The sequence below is a fragment of the Merops nubicus genome, unplaced genomic scaffold (genome assembly GCF_000691845.1).
Source record: "Merops nubicus isolate BGI_N331 unplaced genomic scaffold, ASM69184v1 scaffold26107, whole genome shotgun sequence".
NCBI classification, from domain to species: Eukaryota; Metazoa; Chordata; class Aves; order Coraciiformes; family Meropidae; genus Merops; species Merops nubicus.
Window position 1 is genome coordinate 42,611 of NW_008618718.1, and position 19,258 is coordinate 61,868.

Sequence of the window (19,258 nt, forward strand, 5' to 3'; positions counted from 1 at the left end):
GTCCAAGAATTAAAGTGTCTCCAGGGCCCTCAAGCTGACAATGCATAGTGTCAAAATGGAGTTCTGAACAGTGTACAACTACAAATGATATGCTCCCTCTATAAATATAGCTCTTGTATCAGGTATCCCATCTCCCCTCAGAATTGAAAATGATGAAAAAAATAATGCAGAATGCTTGTAGGACTCAGTTACCCACCCACCTCCCAAAAAAGAGGGTAAAAAAAAAAAGAATAATTAGTCCAAATATAAAAGTATTCTCTGCCATGTCATCTCCTGTTTGCAAGCAGGGAATTTCAAGACTGAACACTCAGCATAAAGGAACAGTTTTTCAGTGATTTGATGTCAGGTATTCAGGACACAAAACTGACACTCCCAATCACCTTTAGACTCCTGCAGGCAGCCAGTGCCTGCAATTCAGAGATCTGTTTTGTGTACATTGTGGCAGACTGTCAACTGGAGAAGACCACATATTTGTCATTTCCCACAGACAACGGGGAAATAAAGTTACATTGGGAATAAAGATTACTTTAATCTGCAGCAGGACAGATTTCAGACTGATGTTGTACTCATGCAAGGATACTCACATGGATGCCAGCATCCTTCAGCCCTTAGCTTTGCCTTTCCCACCCCATGAGGGTCTCTCATAGTTTCTGGCTGGAGATCAGCCTCTTCCCTTTCACATCAATAGTGATGGCCAGGTAGTTCTGGCTTACTTGTTCCACCGCATCATCATTTTCATGATTAGAAAGTCTCAGCCTGACTGTTTAACTCTTTTTGGGTTTTTCATTCAAATGATGTCTTGTTCTAGCTGCTTGACCAGATACAATTTGCACTTTTCTCAGTGATAGATGCAGCACATGTTCTAATGTTGCTTTCCTGGCAGAATTGCCGTGTGTTCTGAAGGCTAGGAACAGACCTTTGTTAGGTCTGCCTTTGCCAGGCAGATTAATCAGAACACATTGTACTCCATGCTAGTCTGCAATCTCAGTCATAATATGAGATGAACAGAACGTTTAAGTATTTTGCCAGCTGTTCTCCAGGTATAAGACATACTCATGCCACACAGAGATCCTCTTTGCAGTCTTTTTAAGTGATTGCAGTAGTGCAAGCTGCCTATAGCCTAAGGCAGAAATTGCATACTTTGTTGTTGTTTTCTTTTTAAGATGTTTAGCCTTACTTTTCGGATCCCATAATGGTGAACAGAGGCTTTTAGAAACTATTATACTTGTCATTTCTCAGAGATGATGCAGTTTGCTTTAAAAATGTATAGCTCTGTGTTCATAACCATTTATGGGAAAAGTTCTGGGAGCATTACACATGTTGTAACAACAACATCAATGAAAACTCTCTTCTGAAGGACCCTGCAATATTTGTGTAGATGTTTGCTTGGGCTCTTTTCCCATCAATCTGTATCAAAAATCTGTGCAAACACCTCCAAAGCATATATAATATTACAGAAGTGCAGAAGGCTTTTGCTTTTTGTATGCCTCAGATGACAAATGTGTAAACAGCAACTGATTATTCTGTTGGTCATTTAATCAGTATTAATCCTAATTATGACAGCAGTGCCTAGGAAACAGCCACAGAGGGCTCTCTGTAGAGAAGGAGTTGTGGCAACACAGAATAATAAATAGTACATCCCCCCCCCCCAATTGCATTCCTGTTCATAGAACTACTTAGGTCAGCTGTATGAGGATAAGGCTGTGGTAATACCTAAGAAGAGCACTACTGTTTTGCTGTTAAAGAGAGGCAGAGATAAGCAGGACTGGTGAGATGACATGCAAATAAGGCTTGAGGCTGATGTCAAGAGGCTGCAGGAAAACACAAGAGGAAGGGTTACAACAGACAGCCTGTCAGCACAAAGAACACCAGTCTTCTCAAACACAGAGGGTAGGGTCAGTCTGCAGAGTTTCTGTGTAAGCCACTTTCACAGCTTCTACATTGTCTGTCTTGTTGGGCTGCTCCTTGCAGCACAGCCTTATCAGCATGACCCAAGGAAAGAAGATGCCACAGGGGTGTTAGGTCCTCTCTGGAGCATCTTCCACATGGGTTTAAGTTTCAGAGCAAGGATGACCCCAGCTAGTTACCTTCACCTCGCTGGTGGGTAGTGCTTGCATAAGCGTCTCTTCTAGCTTGCCTGCTAGCTGATACAGCTAGAGTGAATTTCTTCTTGGAAACAAATAATTTCACTGGAGACAAACCAGTAGAGAAGTCATCAGCTGCAGAACTGGTAATTTTGTTGTTATCCTTGCTCAGTTGTGGCACAACATACTCAGTGCTGCTGGAACAGTATTCCTCATTCAGTCAGTGGAAGGCTTCGTAGGAAAAGGCAAGAAACCAGACTGAGGTGATTTTAGTAGTATATTTAGGAATTCCCTCATTCCAGCTTTTAGTAGAAACCTCTCGCTGCAGTGAATCATTTGTGAAATTCAGAGGCAGTTGAGGAACAAAAAAGTATCACTGCTGATGGTTAGAGTAAATTATGTTTCACTTCATTATAGTCTATCTGTGAAGGAAAGAGTAGAAATCTTATGAAAATGAAATACACAAAATGTCTTCCCCCAAATGGGTACGTTTTCAAATTTTTGGGATCGGGATACTAATGTTATAGAAATGAAGTTTCCATGGCCCTTGCTACAAATAAATCAATATGCTTATTCTCCTCCCCTCCTGTGATTTAAGAAACCAGCAAATACTGAAAATGCTGAGACTGACCATTTCTCATGCAAATCTCCTGTAGCTGAAGACAGACTCAGAGAAGCACTCAGTTACAGACAGCGAAACTTGGGGCAGCACTGAAGAGCTGAAGAAACCAGAGGAAGACTTTGACAGCAGCGTAGACAGCAGTGGCAAGTGGAAAGGCCTTCCCTCGGGGCTGTCTGAAGAGTCAGAGAAGGGGGGGCAGAAAGCATCTCTCTCTGTGTCACAGACCGGATCCTGGAGGAGAGGCATGACTGCACAAGTAGGCACAACTCAGTCCAGGCACAAAGCAGGAACAAGTGCTCTCAAGACTCCAGGTAGGAAACTTCAGTAGTTCAGATTACAACACTGAAAATTAAGGCTTTATACCTAGAATTCTTCTATAAGCAGTAAGGAATCTCTCATGAGCTAAAAATAATTGAGTGCTATAAATGTGTGACAGATATGAGGAACTCTAAGCACATGGGTAGTGTGTCATAAATGACTGCAAGCCAAGATTGTTCTAATATACTCGTTTGTTCATCTCTATAACTTTTAGTGTGCTACACTGCATACTAATAATTTATTAATTACACTTGGTTGTATCTATAACAAAAACTGTGACTGCATTTTGTTTTCCTATAATTTGAGTGTGTCAGCTGTTCTCTCTAAAAAATCTATGCCTTTGATAACTAAGCACATGCATAGAAATGGCCAATGAGATAAAAAGATCGAACATTCAAGTGAGGGAACTCAAGATTAATGTTTCTGAACTAAAGATGAATTGTCACATTCCAGATACCGTGGGTATTCTACAGACCGCTGATAAGAGATTAAAAAAATGATTAAAAAATCTTTTTACACACTTTCTTTAGTGCTAAATGACTTCTTACCTAATTTTGAAAGGCCTCTCACAAGTATTAACCCCTTCTGCAATCTAGTTTTGAAGCAAGAAATCCAAAGTTGGTGCAAACCGTCATTAAGTCCATCTAATCCATCATTTTACTAGACAAATATCAAGTCTAGCGTTTTCTAGACCTGTATCATGCCCTGACAAAATACTGTATGAGTATTTTTTACTCCTAGTTGCGAAGGCAACTAACAAAGATATTTTCCGAATAAATTCAAATCCTTTGTGAGCCTTTTTTGTTTCTTTGTAATTTGGAACTGTTGAACATTGATCAGCCTTCGATCTATAAGATCTCCGAGGAGCATTGCCATGGTCAGCTGTCATATGGATGCAGAAAAGACACTTCTGTAATAGCCTTGAAAAAAGGAGATACCACAAGGTTTACCACATGCCAAGCGAACTTTCCCAGATCTGTTTTTGTGAAGGTGAACAGGGAGCCGCAGTGCAACACAGCATCACAGAATCACTATGGTTGGAAAGGACCTGAGGCCCTTGTTTTTTAAGTGTATACTAATAGTCTGTGTGTTCATCGTGTAGGAGTCTGATCCATATCTTCATGTGCACGTGTGTTTGTCTAGCATAAAATGTGCACTGGATAAAAACATGAGTGGATTTAGTTCTGACTTCTTCAGCCGGGTGTTGCTTTTTATTACAGCTTAGTTCCTTAAGGGAAATAGGGTCACCCACCTCCAAAACTTCTATAATCACTTGAAGAGTGAATTATAAACTTTGCTATGCTGATCATTTGTTCCTTATTAGGAACATATGGTAGATGGTTAAAGAGAAATGGTTTTTTGTTTGTTTGTTTGTAAAACAGGAAAAGGGTATTTTCTTTTAAGATAGAAGATAATTTCTTATTTAAACCTTTCTGAATGTCACAATAACATTATGTAGGAATATATGGTATATAGCTAGGTGTCTGTGTAGTGATGAAGGCAGCCTTTCAGAAAATCAAGAATCCTGAGAAGGTATCAAGGATATGGCAAAGACTATTAACTCACATAATTGATACCGTTATAGATCGAGAAGATTCATACCATCATAACATAATCTCTCCCTGATAATTTTGTGTAACTAAAACCAGAACAAACTTTGTTATAAGCTAAAAAAATGTAATCAGTGAAAACCAAAGAACCCAATAAGTACCACTAATTTCTATATGCATAATTAATGTTACACTTCTGGGAAAGTTAATTATATGTCATGTTTTATTTTCAATTATTATTTCTTACATATAGGAATGCTATTAGCAGGTAAAAAAGCCAAAGAAAATTCCTTAGAGTTCATTCAGAATAATTTTCTACATCTATGTTCTCCAGCAATATATGAAACTGGAAGTTCTCAGGAGAATTTACAGCTTTTAATACTTAATGTTTACCTGTAATGTACTGTACCTGCTCCTGACTGCTGATGGGTGACTAAAGACCAAATTTAGCTGTTTTCTTTGGGTGATTTTTCTGCTTGTGTATTTTTTATTTGGAAATTGTAGCCAAATACTGCTAAAATTAGATTTGAGACATTACAGATTAAACAAAAGCGGCCTTTTCAAATCTACTTTTATTTAGGGAAAACAGATGATGCGAAAGCTTCAGAAAAAGTGAAAACTCCCCTGAAAGGAGCCTCCATTCAGCGCTCTCCATCGGATGCAGGAAAAAGCAGCGGTGATGAAGGAAAGAAGCCTCCCTCTGGCATCGGGAGGTCAACTGCTACTGGCTCCTTTGGATTCAAGAAGTCCGGGATGGGATCTTCTACCATGATAACCACAAGCGGAGCAACCATCACGAGTGGGTCAGCGACCCTAGGAAAACTGCCAAAATCTTCAGCCATTGGTGGGAAGTCCACCGCAGGGCGGAAGACGAGCTTGGACGGCTCCCAGAACCCAGAGGACGGCGTCCTGCACGTGAACTCGAAGGCGACTCTGCAGTACCGGAGTTTGCCTCGCCCCTCAAAATCCAGCGGCAGCGGGATCCCCGGGAGGGGCGGCCACCGCTCCAGCACCAGCAGCATCGACTCCAACGTCAGCAGCAAGTCTGCGGGTGCTGCTGCCACCAAACTGCGAGAGCCAAGCAAGATTGGGTCCGGGCGGTCCAGCCCCGTCACCGTCAACCAGACGGACAAGGAAAAAGAGAAAGTGGCCGTGTCTGATTCCGAGAGCGTCTCCCTGTCCAGTTCCCCCAAATCCAGCCCAACTTCAGCAAGTGCCTCTGGCACACCAGGACTTAGGCAGCCGGGATCCAAATACCCAGACATCGCCTCCCCCACCTTTCGAAGGTTAGTGCTTTTCTGTGCATTCCTGAGGTTGCAGTGTATAAAGCAGGGTTTCTCAATGTGTTGAAGTGCTGGGCAAAAAGCCTTTTCAGGGTATATTTTACCACAGAGGACCAAGTGCAAAAAAAAAAAAAAATAAAAGAATGATTTTTTTCACACAACACGATTATTTCTCTAAGATCTAAAGACCTTCCCAGACCTGAAATGGCTGTTCCTTGAGCTTTGCAAGTTTTAGGTACATTCCCATACCAACAGTTGGAGGGCTAGCAGAAGCTGGGTCCCTTCCAGCTCGAGATATTCTGTGATTCTAAGTTCAGGCCCATAAGAGGTTCCCTCTCAAAACACTGTTAAATCCCTAAAGGGAAGAAGGAAGCCACGTTCAGGCACATTCTGTTACTGCACCAGGCAATGCCAAAGCCTGGACAGAGAACTGAAGAGCTCTATAGATCATAATAAAGCATTTGCATTCACATTGCTGGCAGCTCCAGCTACAAACGTTTCATTATCTTAGCAGCTTTGTTACATCTTTCGTCACAAGCATTAGCAAAGCTGAATTTCAATTGGAAATGTCCTATTGTAACGTTTCTGGAAGTATGAATCTGGTTGAAGTATAAACGGGATGGAGCATTGCATGGTTGGCGAGAAAGCCAATAGTGCCCTCTTGTGCCTACTTACCAAAACAGCATCTCTAGGCTGCTGGGGAGCTGCAGCCCTTTTTTGTGGGCTTGGTAATATGTAATGAGTTCTTGTGTTATTAGCCATGCTTACTTTACATCACAATAAGTTTTGCGTTTATTTCTTATTAATTCATGAGCTGCACCCTAACTGCAGCTTAAAATGTTCCCACTAAGACATTAACTCATCACATGACCTTTTATTTCAACAGTTTTAGGGGACTTGGGGTTTATTTTTTCATCATCACTGTAGAATTTTCTCCCTAGAACTGCTGGAAGCAATTATGTGAATATACACCTTTACCATGAGTGTCCTTGGAGACAAACCAAGCCCACTTAGCTTTGGTGCAGTTTATTCTGTCTGAATGGTTACTACATGACCAATGACCACACAACCATGTGTGCAAAAGAACATGAGGGAAATTTTATGCAAATGCTTAGATGTTTCTTAAACTATGAAGGATTTTGCAAGTGTTCGTTGTGATCATTTTAGCTAATAGGGGGGGGGGGGGTTTAAAAGCTAATGACATAAGTCATGGGAATGCTTAATTAAATGAATCTGGGTGAAAGTGTAATCTGTTTATGCACTACTAAGACAAAAAATGTGATTATTTTAACTCTCTCTGGGAGGGTCTGTTTGTGCAAAGAGCACATCTGAACAGGAGTGAATGAGAGCTGTTGCTAATGAAACAAATCCTGACTATCGCGATATGGTTAAGTGAATTTAATTTTGCAATGCGATTGATCGACTAGGTAGGCATGGTTTTGGTAGCAGCAATTAAAAATGTGTAGTTTGGCTCTTAGGATGTTACGCCATGAATGTTTAATGTGGCTCTCAGTTTCTCTAAAGCTATTTGTTTTACATTTAGGTTGTTTGGTGCCAAGGCAAGTGGTAAAGCTGCCTCTGCACCCAGTACTGAAGGTGTGAAACCCACATCGGCAATGCCCAGCCCTAGTACCACATTGGCACGGCAAGGCAGCCTGGAATCGCCATCCTCGGGCACAGGCAGCATGGGCAGTGCAGGTGGGCAAAGTGGTAGCAGCAGCCCCCTCTTCAGTAAACCTTCGGACTTAAATGCAGATGTTGTAAGCTTAAGTCACTCCTTGGCTTCCAGTCCCGCCTCAGTGCACTCTTTCACATCAGGTGGTCTTGTGTGGGCTGCAAACCTGAGCAGCTCTTCAGCGGGCAGTAAGGACACACCAAGTTACCAGTCCATGACTAGCCTTCACACCAGTTCCGAGTCTATTGACCTTCCTCTTAGCCATCATGGCTCTCTCTCTGGACTGACAACAAGCACTCAGGAGGTTCAGAGCCTGCTCATGAGGACTGGAAGCGTCCGATCTACTCTTTCGGAAAGGTGAGCTTGCCTATAGATACAGTGACACAAAAACAGGCAGAGGCAAAAGGACAGGAGCCAAAAAGTAAAACTTTGACCAGTTTTCCAAAGGGGACGCTGTTTAATTAGCATCTTAGTCCCTTATGTAAAAACGAAAAAAAAAAAAAGGAAGGAAGAAAAGAAAGCTGAAAGGCATTGGTTGTGGAATCAACTGCCTTTTAAGGTTTTACAAGCACTTTTTCTATCTTGAGAAATTGTTTTTTGTTCCCTTGTTCTGGACAACAACCTGAGAAAATGGGAAAATTGTCTAATTAAAGGCAAATCTAAAGGGCCACTTAATGATTCCTGAATGCTGGATCTACCTGCTGTCCCAGCTATTGGCAGTCCCAAAGTTGTATCATCACCCACTTGCTAACAAGTCTTCTCCAGCAGTGGGACCCCGCCAGTTTTCTTCCCATTAGCTCAGAACACTGGCAGAGCTGGTGGGTCCATGCCTTTAGCTGACCAGTCTTGCTTTAAAATACTCAGTCCAAACATGATGCTTCTTACATGCAGTCATTGCACAGATACTTACTACAACGCAGTTTCACTGGCAGTGAAACTCTCTGTTAAAGACTTTTTTGATATGTAGATGTTTTACCATTTAATTTATATTATAAGAGGAACAACAACACTAGCACAGTTGTACCAAAAAGAGCTTCTTTTTTTCCTTCTGTGAAATTCTTTATTTGACCTTTGCAAGAGAGAAAAAATAATCTTTGCTAGGCAATAAGTAATTTGCACTTCCTGTGAAAATTTTCAAGCTTTCACAGTGACACTCTTATCTCATATGGGGACTGAAAAAAAAAATCAATATTAAATATATCATTATCCTTTGACCGAATAAAACAAAATTACACTGGGTTAGAAATGATTTTTAAATTATTTAATGTTAAACTTAATAGTTTAAAAACAAAATAATTTAAAGGAAAAAAAAAATCTTTTACATAAACTGTTAAGATTTTTTTTTCCCTTTATATAAACCCAGAGACCTTGCAATACCAATCCTTTCCATGGAAAGAGTTCACTTTCAGTGAATCAGCATTTAAAAAAAACCAAACCAACCACAAACAAATCCTAAACAACTCTTTGCCAGATAGAGATGAAAACTCTCTGCACATTTCCTTCTCTTATGTTACATTTATAAGTTTTACCATGCAGGCTAAAATCCCAGCTTTTACTAATATAATTACAACACTATAAAATCTATGTGTCTACCAATATAATGCATGCTAACAATAGTTAAAAATACACTGATATAGTAGTAATTTGTAATTTGCCCTGTGCCTTTATTTTTTAAATAGTAATTTGAGTCATGTGCCATGAACTGAATATTATTATATTTCTTAGAAAAATAGTTATTAATAATAAGTTTATAAAAACCTTCATTAATTTTTAGTGCTACATATGGTAAGGTCAATAGAATTATGTGGAAGAATATCAATTTGTGCCAAAGATCATATTTATACAGAGGATGTTAAACATCACATTTAAAATGTTAATGGTTTGGCATAGGCTCTTGAGCAACCCCTGCTACTAATACTTCATGTATTTGTTCAGTGACTTAATTTCAGTGTTTCCAAATACTTTGCCTTTGGCAATATTTTTAAGTTTCAGATTTGTCCATATGGGGATAGTATGATTGAATCCAGAGAGAGCCATTTATCATATTGATCTGGCCTCAAAACAAATATATGTACCTAGAGAAAATGGTGTCATTTCTTGAATTATAGCCCCAAGAGGGTTTTGTAGTTTGATTTTTCTGAAAGGTCTGAAAGTGCTGTGTTATTTCAAAACTGTTTTATACAGTAAAACCTACATGTAGCAAAATATTTTTTCACAACAAAAACAGTGGTTTGCAATGTTAGAGACAGATACGTTTGGCAACAGAATATGCTCTTTTTTCCTTTGTGAACTCAGATTATGTTTGAGATGCTTCTGGCAATACTAGTTTTAGCCTGGCATGACACAAGAAATTATCTGCTAAAAGGCTTATCCTTTTTCTTCAGCCACTCTAGAGCATCCAAAAGACTGAATGAGCAGTCTATAGTAATACAATGCAGAGAAAAGTCTGAAAAACTGAAGCACAAAATGAGTTATGACTAGCAAGTGAAATAAAGTCTATGCAGAGAAAGCCTAGGGAAAGCTAAAAGAGGAGAGCTAATAACAGATATAAATATGGTTTTGCTTCATTGAATCATTAACTGCAATTTGGTAGCTAAACATCACTAATAACAAGTATGCTAAGAAGGAATGAAAAGTTAGATTACTCAAGTTTACTGGTTCTGATGAACTTTTGTCATCTTGCTTCAAGCAGTGTCAAGTAACCCTGCAGTCATCAGGACTGAAGAAGAGGTTTCAAAGGGTCTGTGCTGAGGCAGGAGTGAGGAGGGCTGGGTTGGAGAGAGAGGGGTTTATGGGTGAAGCCACCTTGTCTTGGCTCCTGGAAAGATACAGAGGATATGAAACAAAATGAATTAAGTACCAGATAACATGGGATCGCTCATTCACAGCCTTTTAAGTAAGATTAGTTTAATTCATTTGCAACAAAACAAGCTTTGTGAGTAGGGGAAAGGAACTGGCAGCTACAATAAAAAATCCAGAACTTAGTAAAGCTTTAGGTGCTATTTCAAATACTATTGTCATAAGCAAATGAGGGAAATAATGACCAGTTAGTAGAGAGTTCCAGAGTAGTGATCAATAGTTTATTTGCCTGAAGGTATATAGCAGGGCATGATATATTTGCAGAGATCCAAAATGGCAAATGATGAGGTTAATTGTGGTAAGGAGATGGTGTGTAAGAGGTTGTAGTGCCATTTCTGGGACAAAGAATTTTCCGAGGATTTTGCAAATGAAAGTATCATTTGTAAGTCTTAGAAATTAGTTGCCCCATTCTACTTTTTCATGTTAAGGCTTTAACTTGAAGAATTTGGGATATCAGGCTTTAGGCAAAGATTTGGTGCAATTGGAAAAAACTCAGAAAATAAACCAAAAATTTCAGGGTACATCTGTGTTTCCTGCTAAGGAGAGTAGCTATTAACTGCCTCCAAAAAAAAGCAGTCACCTGCTGTGGAGACAGCAAATCTGCAAGGTCTCTGCTACATTTGCCCACACATCCCTCCAGGGATGATGAGACATCACCTACATCCAGTTTTCAGGCTACCACCCAAGCAATGCTATGGCATAAGCTTAGTTTTCCCTTACAATTGCTGTATTGATACAGTGTCAAAGTTTACTTCCGCCAAATTTTGTGGCACTCAATGAAATTCTTTTGCATTCTAATAACAAGAATTATCAAGAATGTTCAGTAAATACTAGGAAAATACTTGCTTTTTCAGCAAAATTTACAGCTCCCTTAGGAGATGCTGGTTTTTGCACTAGCAATATTTGGTTAAACAAGTCTACTTTTGTTGTCATAGCAGTGTAACTCCCGATGTGGGAGAAAACTTGCATGTTATCTTACATCAGTTTAGAGGGATGAAAATAAATGGTACAGATACTTTAAAATAAAGCCATCTACTGGGGTTAATTGTTGAAATATGGCTGCTATAATTGATAAAATTTCCAGGTGGGCACATTACCAACAGTTCTTTTAAACCTTTAAATGCTGATGGGCATAGCAAATTTGTGGCTTGGTCTGAGTGACAGAGCATGGGATGAATAAAAAAATGCAGAAATGTAGGAATTAACAGTGGTCTCATCAGCAATAATGGCTGTATTTTAAGCTTAGCAGAGTGGAAATTATTTCTAGTTACATAACTGGCTTGCTCTGGTTTACTTTAAAACAATGTTTAGTTTTGAGGGCTGTGAAAGTGCATTGAAATCCACTTAAGCTCTTCAAGGTGTTCAATTGTTTTAGATTATCATCATAGTTGATGGTTATGGTTTTAAGGTGTGAAACAGTGCATCATGTATCACATTTTCTTGTGTGCTCAGCCATTTGTAGAAACTCACTTTTAAGACTCATATCTGCTTGGTCCAGCCTGTCCTTGCCCTCCCTAGGTGTTTCTTAGCTTGCCGTAATTAGTTTTATTCCCTAACAGCTCTGCAACAGTTAGATATAGCCCAAGGATATTGCATTATGGCCATTTCCCATGTTAACATCAACACCAAGTGCAGGTGGGAAACTGAGAGCTGCACGGCTTCCCATAATTTCTCCCCAGCCCCCCAAGAACGTGCAGACAGTTTCAGCAGTCTAAAATAAACAAAAGGGAACAGTGACATCAGTGGGTTTGATAACTTCAGCCTACATCTGCATACATCTTCCTGCAAGGCTGATTTCTGCAGCAGACATGGCAAAAAATTATCAGGAATACTACGATACCCTCATCCACACTTTATATTAGTATTTGCTTTGAGCCAAAGAGACACATTTCCATGTATGCATTGCTCCTTTCAGGAAAGGGCTGACTTGTGTTCATATCCTCTTTAGAGATCTTTTCAGCACTGCGGTCAGGTCAGTTTTATTTCCCAAAAGTCTGCTTTATGTAGAAGTAATATACACAGCTTTTGTTTGGAGGAATGCTTTCAGATACTAAAAAGATATGGGCAGTTATAAGTCTGAATTAATAGTTATGTGGAACTATTAATGGTTTATTAATAAAACCATTTATTTGTGGTTTCATGCAATTATCTGAAATCTAGGAGCATCTTTCAAGGTTTAGTATTTTGAAAACATAGGATGAATGTTTGCTACATTCACTTTTATGCAGTTGCAATAACTCCATGCTCATCTTGAGAAATATTCACCTCTATTTCATTTAAGTATCTGAATTTAAAAGTTGTTTAGCAAAATCCCATGGTCACTGTTAGCCTATTTATCTGACTGACTGATAACTTTTGGCTTGTGGATTGCTTTAAAGGAGCATTGATTGGTTCTTTTATTTTTAGATAACATGGTATGTATTATTTTGAAATACATAGAATTTCAAGTTAAGTAATATTAGAAAAAAATTAGAAAATTTATTAGGATATTTGAAGTATTTGCAGAGGAAACTGGTGTTTTTATTATGGTCATGTTTATTTGTTTTGAAATTTAGAGGTGCATAAAGGTACATAAAGGAACATCAAGGCCCCGTTCTCTGTAAGGAGTTAAAAAATCTGTGGATCCCACATTCAAATTTATATTATCTTTTTACCAGCCATTCTGGGTCCTTTTAGATATCTTGGGAGCAAAATGCTGAAAATATAGTCCTTTATCTGGTAGAGGACTACTCTCACATGGACCATGATAGCTGAACTCTTGCTACGTTTCTCCTGCTGTTTGCTTTCTCCGTATGCAGAACAAGGCCCTGATTAAGCTAGTAGAAGCACCTATAAAACTTCTTGATGGTAAAAGTGGTTTACTTCCATTAGACTGGGCCTTAATGGTAATGGATTGTTAATTCCAACTGTGCCTTTACCTGCTTGCATCAAGGTTACATAACTGTAGGACACCCAGCACCCCTAGCACAATAGACAGTGACCTGTAATAATGGTGTGAGAGTTTTCTCAGGTAGGAGGGGCCCTAAGTGACTTTTGCTCTCAGGGGTGTGTTTATTATATGTAATACAGAAACATTCTAAAGCCGTTTTACAATTTAATCCACATAGTGCCACTAAATCTTGTTCCTGAGGGACAAAAACAGTGCAACATTTAAATTTATGATAACATTTAACTTTATAATTTAACATTGGACTTGATGATAAATAGTTCAAATTCAACCCACCACTAGTCAGGGACCAGTCAACCAAGTCTTTATCAAGAAATGCCAAAATGATACTTATGTGAAGGAAGGCTAGTGTGTGCCCTTCCAGTGATGGAGGAATTAGGGAATTAGGAAAACTGCAGCCATAGGTTTCTGGTAATCAGCCACTCTGCCACTGTGTGTACACGAATATGGAACAATGTTTCTCTGATGCCACTCTTCATTGTCCCAAACAACGCCTTACTTTGTGAGCCATACAATAACAGAAAGCCAAGGGTCTGTACATTTAGCATGTATTTACGTGCAGAGCTGTCATTTAACTTCTAGCAAGGCCATGCTGTCTCTTAGCAGGTGCCACAACCTTCATTTCTTTCATAATTCTATTGGCATGTCATAGGCAACTGTGAAAAATAAAGATTCATACTGTGACCATACGATTCTTGCACGGAATGCAGGGTAAAGCTGTAGGAAGTTTAGAAATGCTAAGGAAGGAGTTCTTTCTGGCTTGGACTCCCTCCAAATTACTATTGACCCAGCCCAGAGCATGTCTAGATGAAAAATGAATGTGCAGCAGTCCATGCCCTATTGTCCCTTTCAATGAGTCAGGGATTTATCATGAAAGATATATTAAAAAGCATTAAATAACCTTTGGTTATGCACACAAATCTAGAGCTTTAAAATTTGTAATTCTGAACAGTCCTGTTTACTGTATGTCCTTAGGGATTTTTTTTGTTTTAACAGCATGCAGCTTGACAGAAATACACTACCCAAAAAGGGATTAAGGTATATATTTTTTTTGAGCATGACTGCTGCTTCTCTCTTTTCCTGTAACCTTTTCTACACTGTCTTTCCTTTTCTTCTTTTGTTGATCCTGTTTATAACAGAGTTTTTGGTATTTAGATTCAAACCAGAAAATGTAGATTTTAACAATGGCATTTTTCTTTCCGAGTCTGCCTAGTGAATAAATTTCCTTACAAGATGCAGCATCCAAAGTGAATACTGTTAAGGATAGTTTCCTTATGCGATGGATCTTAAAAGGCATTGCATCCTGGAGAACTGAAAGAGCCAGAACAAGATACTTGAAAAACAAGGTTTTAGAGGTGGATCTGACCTTGAACTCTAAATGCAAACATTCATGCAATTTGAATTGAAGATCTAGTAAAGGGTAGGGCTAAAAAATGCTCATTTTCGTATCCAGGATATAAAATGAGCCCTGCTCCAGCTAATCCTCTTGGTCCCTATCCAGCAATGCTCAGAGTCCAACTTTGCTACTCATTTCCCACTAATTAGAGCTGTCTTCATCACAGAAAACAGAAGTCATCCACCCTTTTCTGCACTCCATGCTTGAAAGAGTGGATCATTAGGTAACTCTTCTGATCTCATCAGGCATGAAACTTCCTAATCCAGGAAGGAGATTTGGCAAGCAAGGATATATGTGCATTCACACAGACACTCTGCAGCCTTTCAGTCACCGAAATGACACAGTTAAATCTCTTGAGTTATTGATAAATAATATTTTATGAAATTTTAAGATAGTGCTAAAGTGTTGTCACTAGAAAGCACCTTCTGTTTTTCTGCACTAACTGTCCCTTATTAAGAATGTCATCAGTTTTCACATTACCCCAAAACAATCATTTTTGATTTGGAGAGAATGGAAAAGGTGGAAGACATGAAAGAAGCATAAAGGACATGCTGTCAAGGTACAATGGGATGGTTGACTTTTGTAGCTGTATAAATGTAATGATGGCTGAAAGCTGAAAGTGAAATGGAGTGGGCAAACAGCTTATAGGCATATAAGCCTGATCAGTTATCCCAGAAACACCATCAGTTTGATTTAATGTGCAGAGATCCCAGTCCAAGACCCAGATCCTGAATTCTCATTTTGCCATCTTCCTGATCGGATAACCACTGGGTAACTCTGCTCTGCCACATCTATACACAAGGATCATAACTGTCTTTTTGAAAGGAGAAAAGAAGTGAATATTTAATCAGGACAAGATGTTTTAATGCTGTAAAATATTGTACAAAACCCGAAGCACAACATGAGAATTTATATGTTCATTTAATCTGCCTTCTAAGCAGAAGTACTGGTGCCTCATAAGCCTGCAGCCAGAATATCAAAAGCTCTTTCTACTCTGCTGTTTAGAGACACACTGATGGCTCATAACAATGGTGAAGAAGGTGCTAATTTCTCAGCAGAAGATTATGCTGAGTGAAGCAGGCTAGTGCAGACTTTGCTAAAAACAATCTCTTGATTAAGACCCACATTGCCTGCACATTTTACTGTTTAACGATTGCCAAAATTGCCCTTCTTCCAACCCAGTCAAAAGAGGTTGGGTCAGTGAGTTACCAGTTCTCCCTCTCAGACCATGTGTCTAGTTGCACTTTGTTTTATTGGTTTGCCATAAGAAGCAGTTGATGAATTATTTGATCGCCAGACTTCTTCCTTCCAGACAACTTGTTTCTGCTAATTGTGGATTTTTTCCTGTCCCTTTCCCTCCCCCCAGTCTTGGTCAGGACACAATGCCAAACAGCTTTCAGGGTGGCAGACCACACGTGTGACCATGAGTAACTGTCATTACCAATGAAAATTCCTTTTTCAGAATTGTTGATCTGTTTCACTCCTGTCATCTAACCAATTGCCCACATGATCTGTGGCAGATGTCATTTTGTAAGCAGCTACTCACATTTCTTGGCTTCTTGTCTGTCCATTCCCCATCCTAGCCATACAACTTCCAAGCTTTTCCATCAAGCTGTACAATTCCTATAGCTTTGAAATCCTTATCTGTCAGCTCAGTTGTCTGTCTTCTGTGATTTACCTTCTATGATTAACTCTTCAAAGGAAGGGAATGCTGTTTTGGGGAGGGGGATGAAAGGGATTTCAATCTTGTACTTTTTCTGTTGTAATAAGATGGTAAATTTTACCTTGTTAAAATCCCTTGCGATAATCACTGGACTAGACTTGATGTTTTCCAATGATTTTGTTCTAACTGGTGAAGGGTATTTATGTGTCACCTTTTTCTTTCTAAACCATCACCTTGTCATTGTTTTGAGCATGTCAGCTGTGGTTTTTCAGATATACTCCATCGTCCCGGCAGACCAGTCAGGAGGAAGGCAAGGAATGGCTACGCTCCCATTCAACTGGAGGCCTGCAAGACACTGGCAGCCAGTCCCCACTTGTTTCTCCTTCAGCTATGTCTTCATCTGCAACTGGAAAATACCACTTTTCCAACCTTGGTAAATGCCATTTCCCTTCACTTTCTCACACCCTTTAGCTGAATCATAAAATTCAACTATTCATATTTCTTAGTTTGCCAAACTAGGTATTTTATTTTAACAGGTCCATCACCATATTGTGGTACCTCACTAATGAAGGGAAACCCATAGTGTTTTTGATGGAGTAGGCCAGTGTATCTCACATTTTGCATACAGAAAGAAAAAAAAAAGAAAGCATAAATTCTCTGTGACCTGTCCATGGAGAAGAAAATCTGAGGCAAAGCTGGAAATTAGATTCTAATTCCAAGCTACTCATTTTTTAGGATTCACAGTCAGTAGAATTCTTTCCAGTGATTTTAGTGAATGCCAATCCAGACACTAAACATTGGGTTTATTCTATATACAGGTTTGCCTTGACATAGGCCTTTCCAGTGCATTTCAATGCCTAGACCTTCAATAACTGGGCCAAATCCAAATAGAATTTTGATTTGGGGAATCCCAGCCTTGAATGCAGTATAATATTTTGGGATTTGAGTCACATTCCAGATTTATTTGATTACAGGCCAAGATTTAGATTTGGTTCATCTGGATCTTGTTTCAAGTTAATCCAAGACAAATTTAATGTTGTTAATTTTTTTTTTTGTCTTTAATGCTTAATAGAAAACCCATGCTGGATGCATACCTAGGTTCTCTATAAGCTTTTGTGTTTTAATGGTTACTGTGAAATTAGCAGCAAACTTTGAAGCATTCACACTTCCATCACTCTGTCACAGCTTATGGCATCTGTAGGTTACAATTGCTCAGAAGAAATTTGACCAGACCTACAAATGTTTGGTTTCATTTTATATGGGAAAACTAGTTGAACAAAGCCACTTTTAAAAATGAAATTGGATCCTGACTAAGTAAGCCACTGCTCTGGATTTCTTCCATGTACTTGTTTTAGACACAGCTTTTTTTAAGCAGTGTTTCTTTCACTCTGTCATTTTCTGTTTACAATTATCTTCTTTTTATTTTTGTTCTTTGTTCTTGTACTCACAACAGAGAACAATGTGAACAGTTTTTTTTAAAATTTATTTTGTCACTGTTCTTTACTTCTTTGCATTATTATAGCCCTGTGGACTAATTTGCTCTCACAACACAGCCGCTCTGGTAGTTTATTGACATAAGGCACATCTTGTGTGATCTAAACTAAAAGTTCAAACACTGAGACTGAATTTGGATAGGAAATTAGCTTTTTCTTCAAGGAATTGAATTCATGTGGTCCAGGTGAACCATAACCGGGCTTCCCTTCTTACTGGCAAACAAACTTTGTGGAAACTTAGAGAAGGTTCATTAGCACTCTTCTAGATTTCAGCCATGAGTAATTGGACTAGTCCTGTCTACTGTGATGGGACTCAACTGGCCTGTGCAGGAATTGTAACATAATGTAGTGGTAGGTGCTGTAGGAAATCAAAGGATAAATTTCTTGTATATGCCAATAAATTTTGATCTTAACAGGAGTCGGTAATATATATAACAATAAAATGCAGATAGTGATTTATCAGGAGAGCTGCTTATAGAACAATACTTACGACTTCTTATTCCTTTTTAACTTTTGAATCTCTCCCGTTGGTTTTCTGTCTTGGGCTGTCAAACTGAACAGGTGTGTATTCACACACTAGTGTTAGTCCTACTATGCGGTTTACAGGATTAGTCTTATTCGGCTCCAGCTTGTTGAGGATCATCTGCTTCACCTTTTTGTGATGGCTTTGTATGTAGGAATCAAAGCCTTTAATGTTCTCAACAGCATAAAGTCCATCTAACCATGCTAGTCCTACATCACAGTTCTGTGCAGAACCACAATTCATTTAGTGGAAATCTACTTCATTAATAAAGCTTTGTATTGCAGTGAGTCCAACCAATCTATCTCAGTTTAACCTTCCTGGACCCAGTATGATGCGTTCAAACAGCATCCCTGCACAAGACACTTCTTTTGATCTGTATGATGACTCCCAACTGTGTGGCAGTGCTACATCCTTAGAAGAGAGACCACGAGCGATTAGTCATTCAGGTTCATTCAGGGACAGCATGGAAGAAGGTAAGACTGAGTTACTATCTCAATCAGTGAATAGCTCCCCAAACAGGCCCAAAATGTAAAATTTTAAAATATTTCTTCTGCAACATAAAAAATAATTTTGTGAAGCTTTTTTTAAATTCTGTTGAGCTGGACTCACAGGACTTTCTTACTTTAAAACGTGGTGGATGTTTCTTTGACACAGTAATATGCAATGTCATGTATCAATCCTTCAAAAGAAATTTTGGGGGAATGGAAACCATTCTTGGAAAACTATTTTATTTTCTGTGCCTCTAAATCTGAGGTATCGGAGCAAACCTTGACTACTGTGGTTTCATGCTTTCTTAGTCCTTCTTTTTTTTTCCAAATGCCAGTGCTATTTAGCAGCCCCTTTCT

At 39.0% G+C, this 19,258-nt stretch overlaps 1 protein-coding gene across 1 annotated transcript in view; it reads left to right on the top strand.

Moving 5' to 3' along the window:
• LOC103776065 (neuron navigator 3-like) overlaps positions 1-18,886 on the top strand; it is a gene marked incomplete at its 3' end in the record, with an annotated part of 30,693 nt that extends 11,807 nt beyond the window's left edge. Inside the window, exons 6-10 of the mRNA XM_008943552.1 lie at positions 2,747-3,017; positions 5,155-5,860; positions 14,335-14,376; positions 16,670-16,830; positions 18,698-18,886. Of these exons, the coding sequence (XP_008941800.1) occupies positions 2,747-3,017; positions 5,155-5,860; positions 14,335-14,376; positions 16,670-16,830; positions 18,698-18,886 (1,369 nt within the window). The remainder of the gene's footprint in view (positions 1-2,746; positions 3,018-5,154; positions 5,861-14,334; positions 14,377-16,669; positions 16,831-18,697) is intronic.
• Between the last annotated feature and the right edge of the window lie 372 nt (positions 18,887-19,258).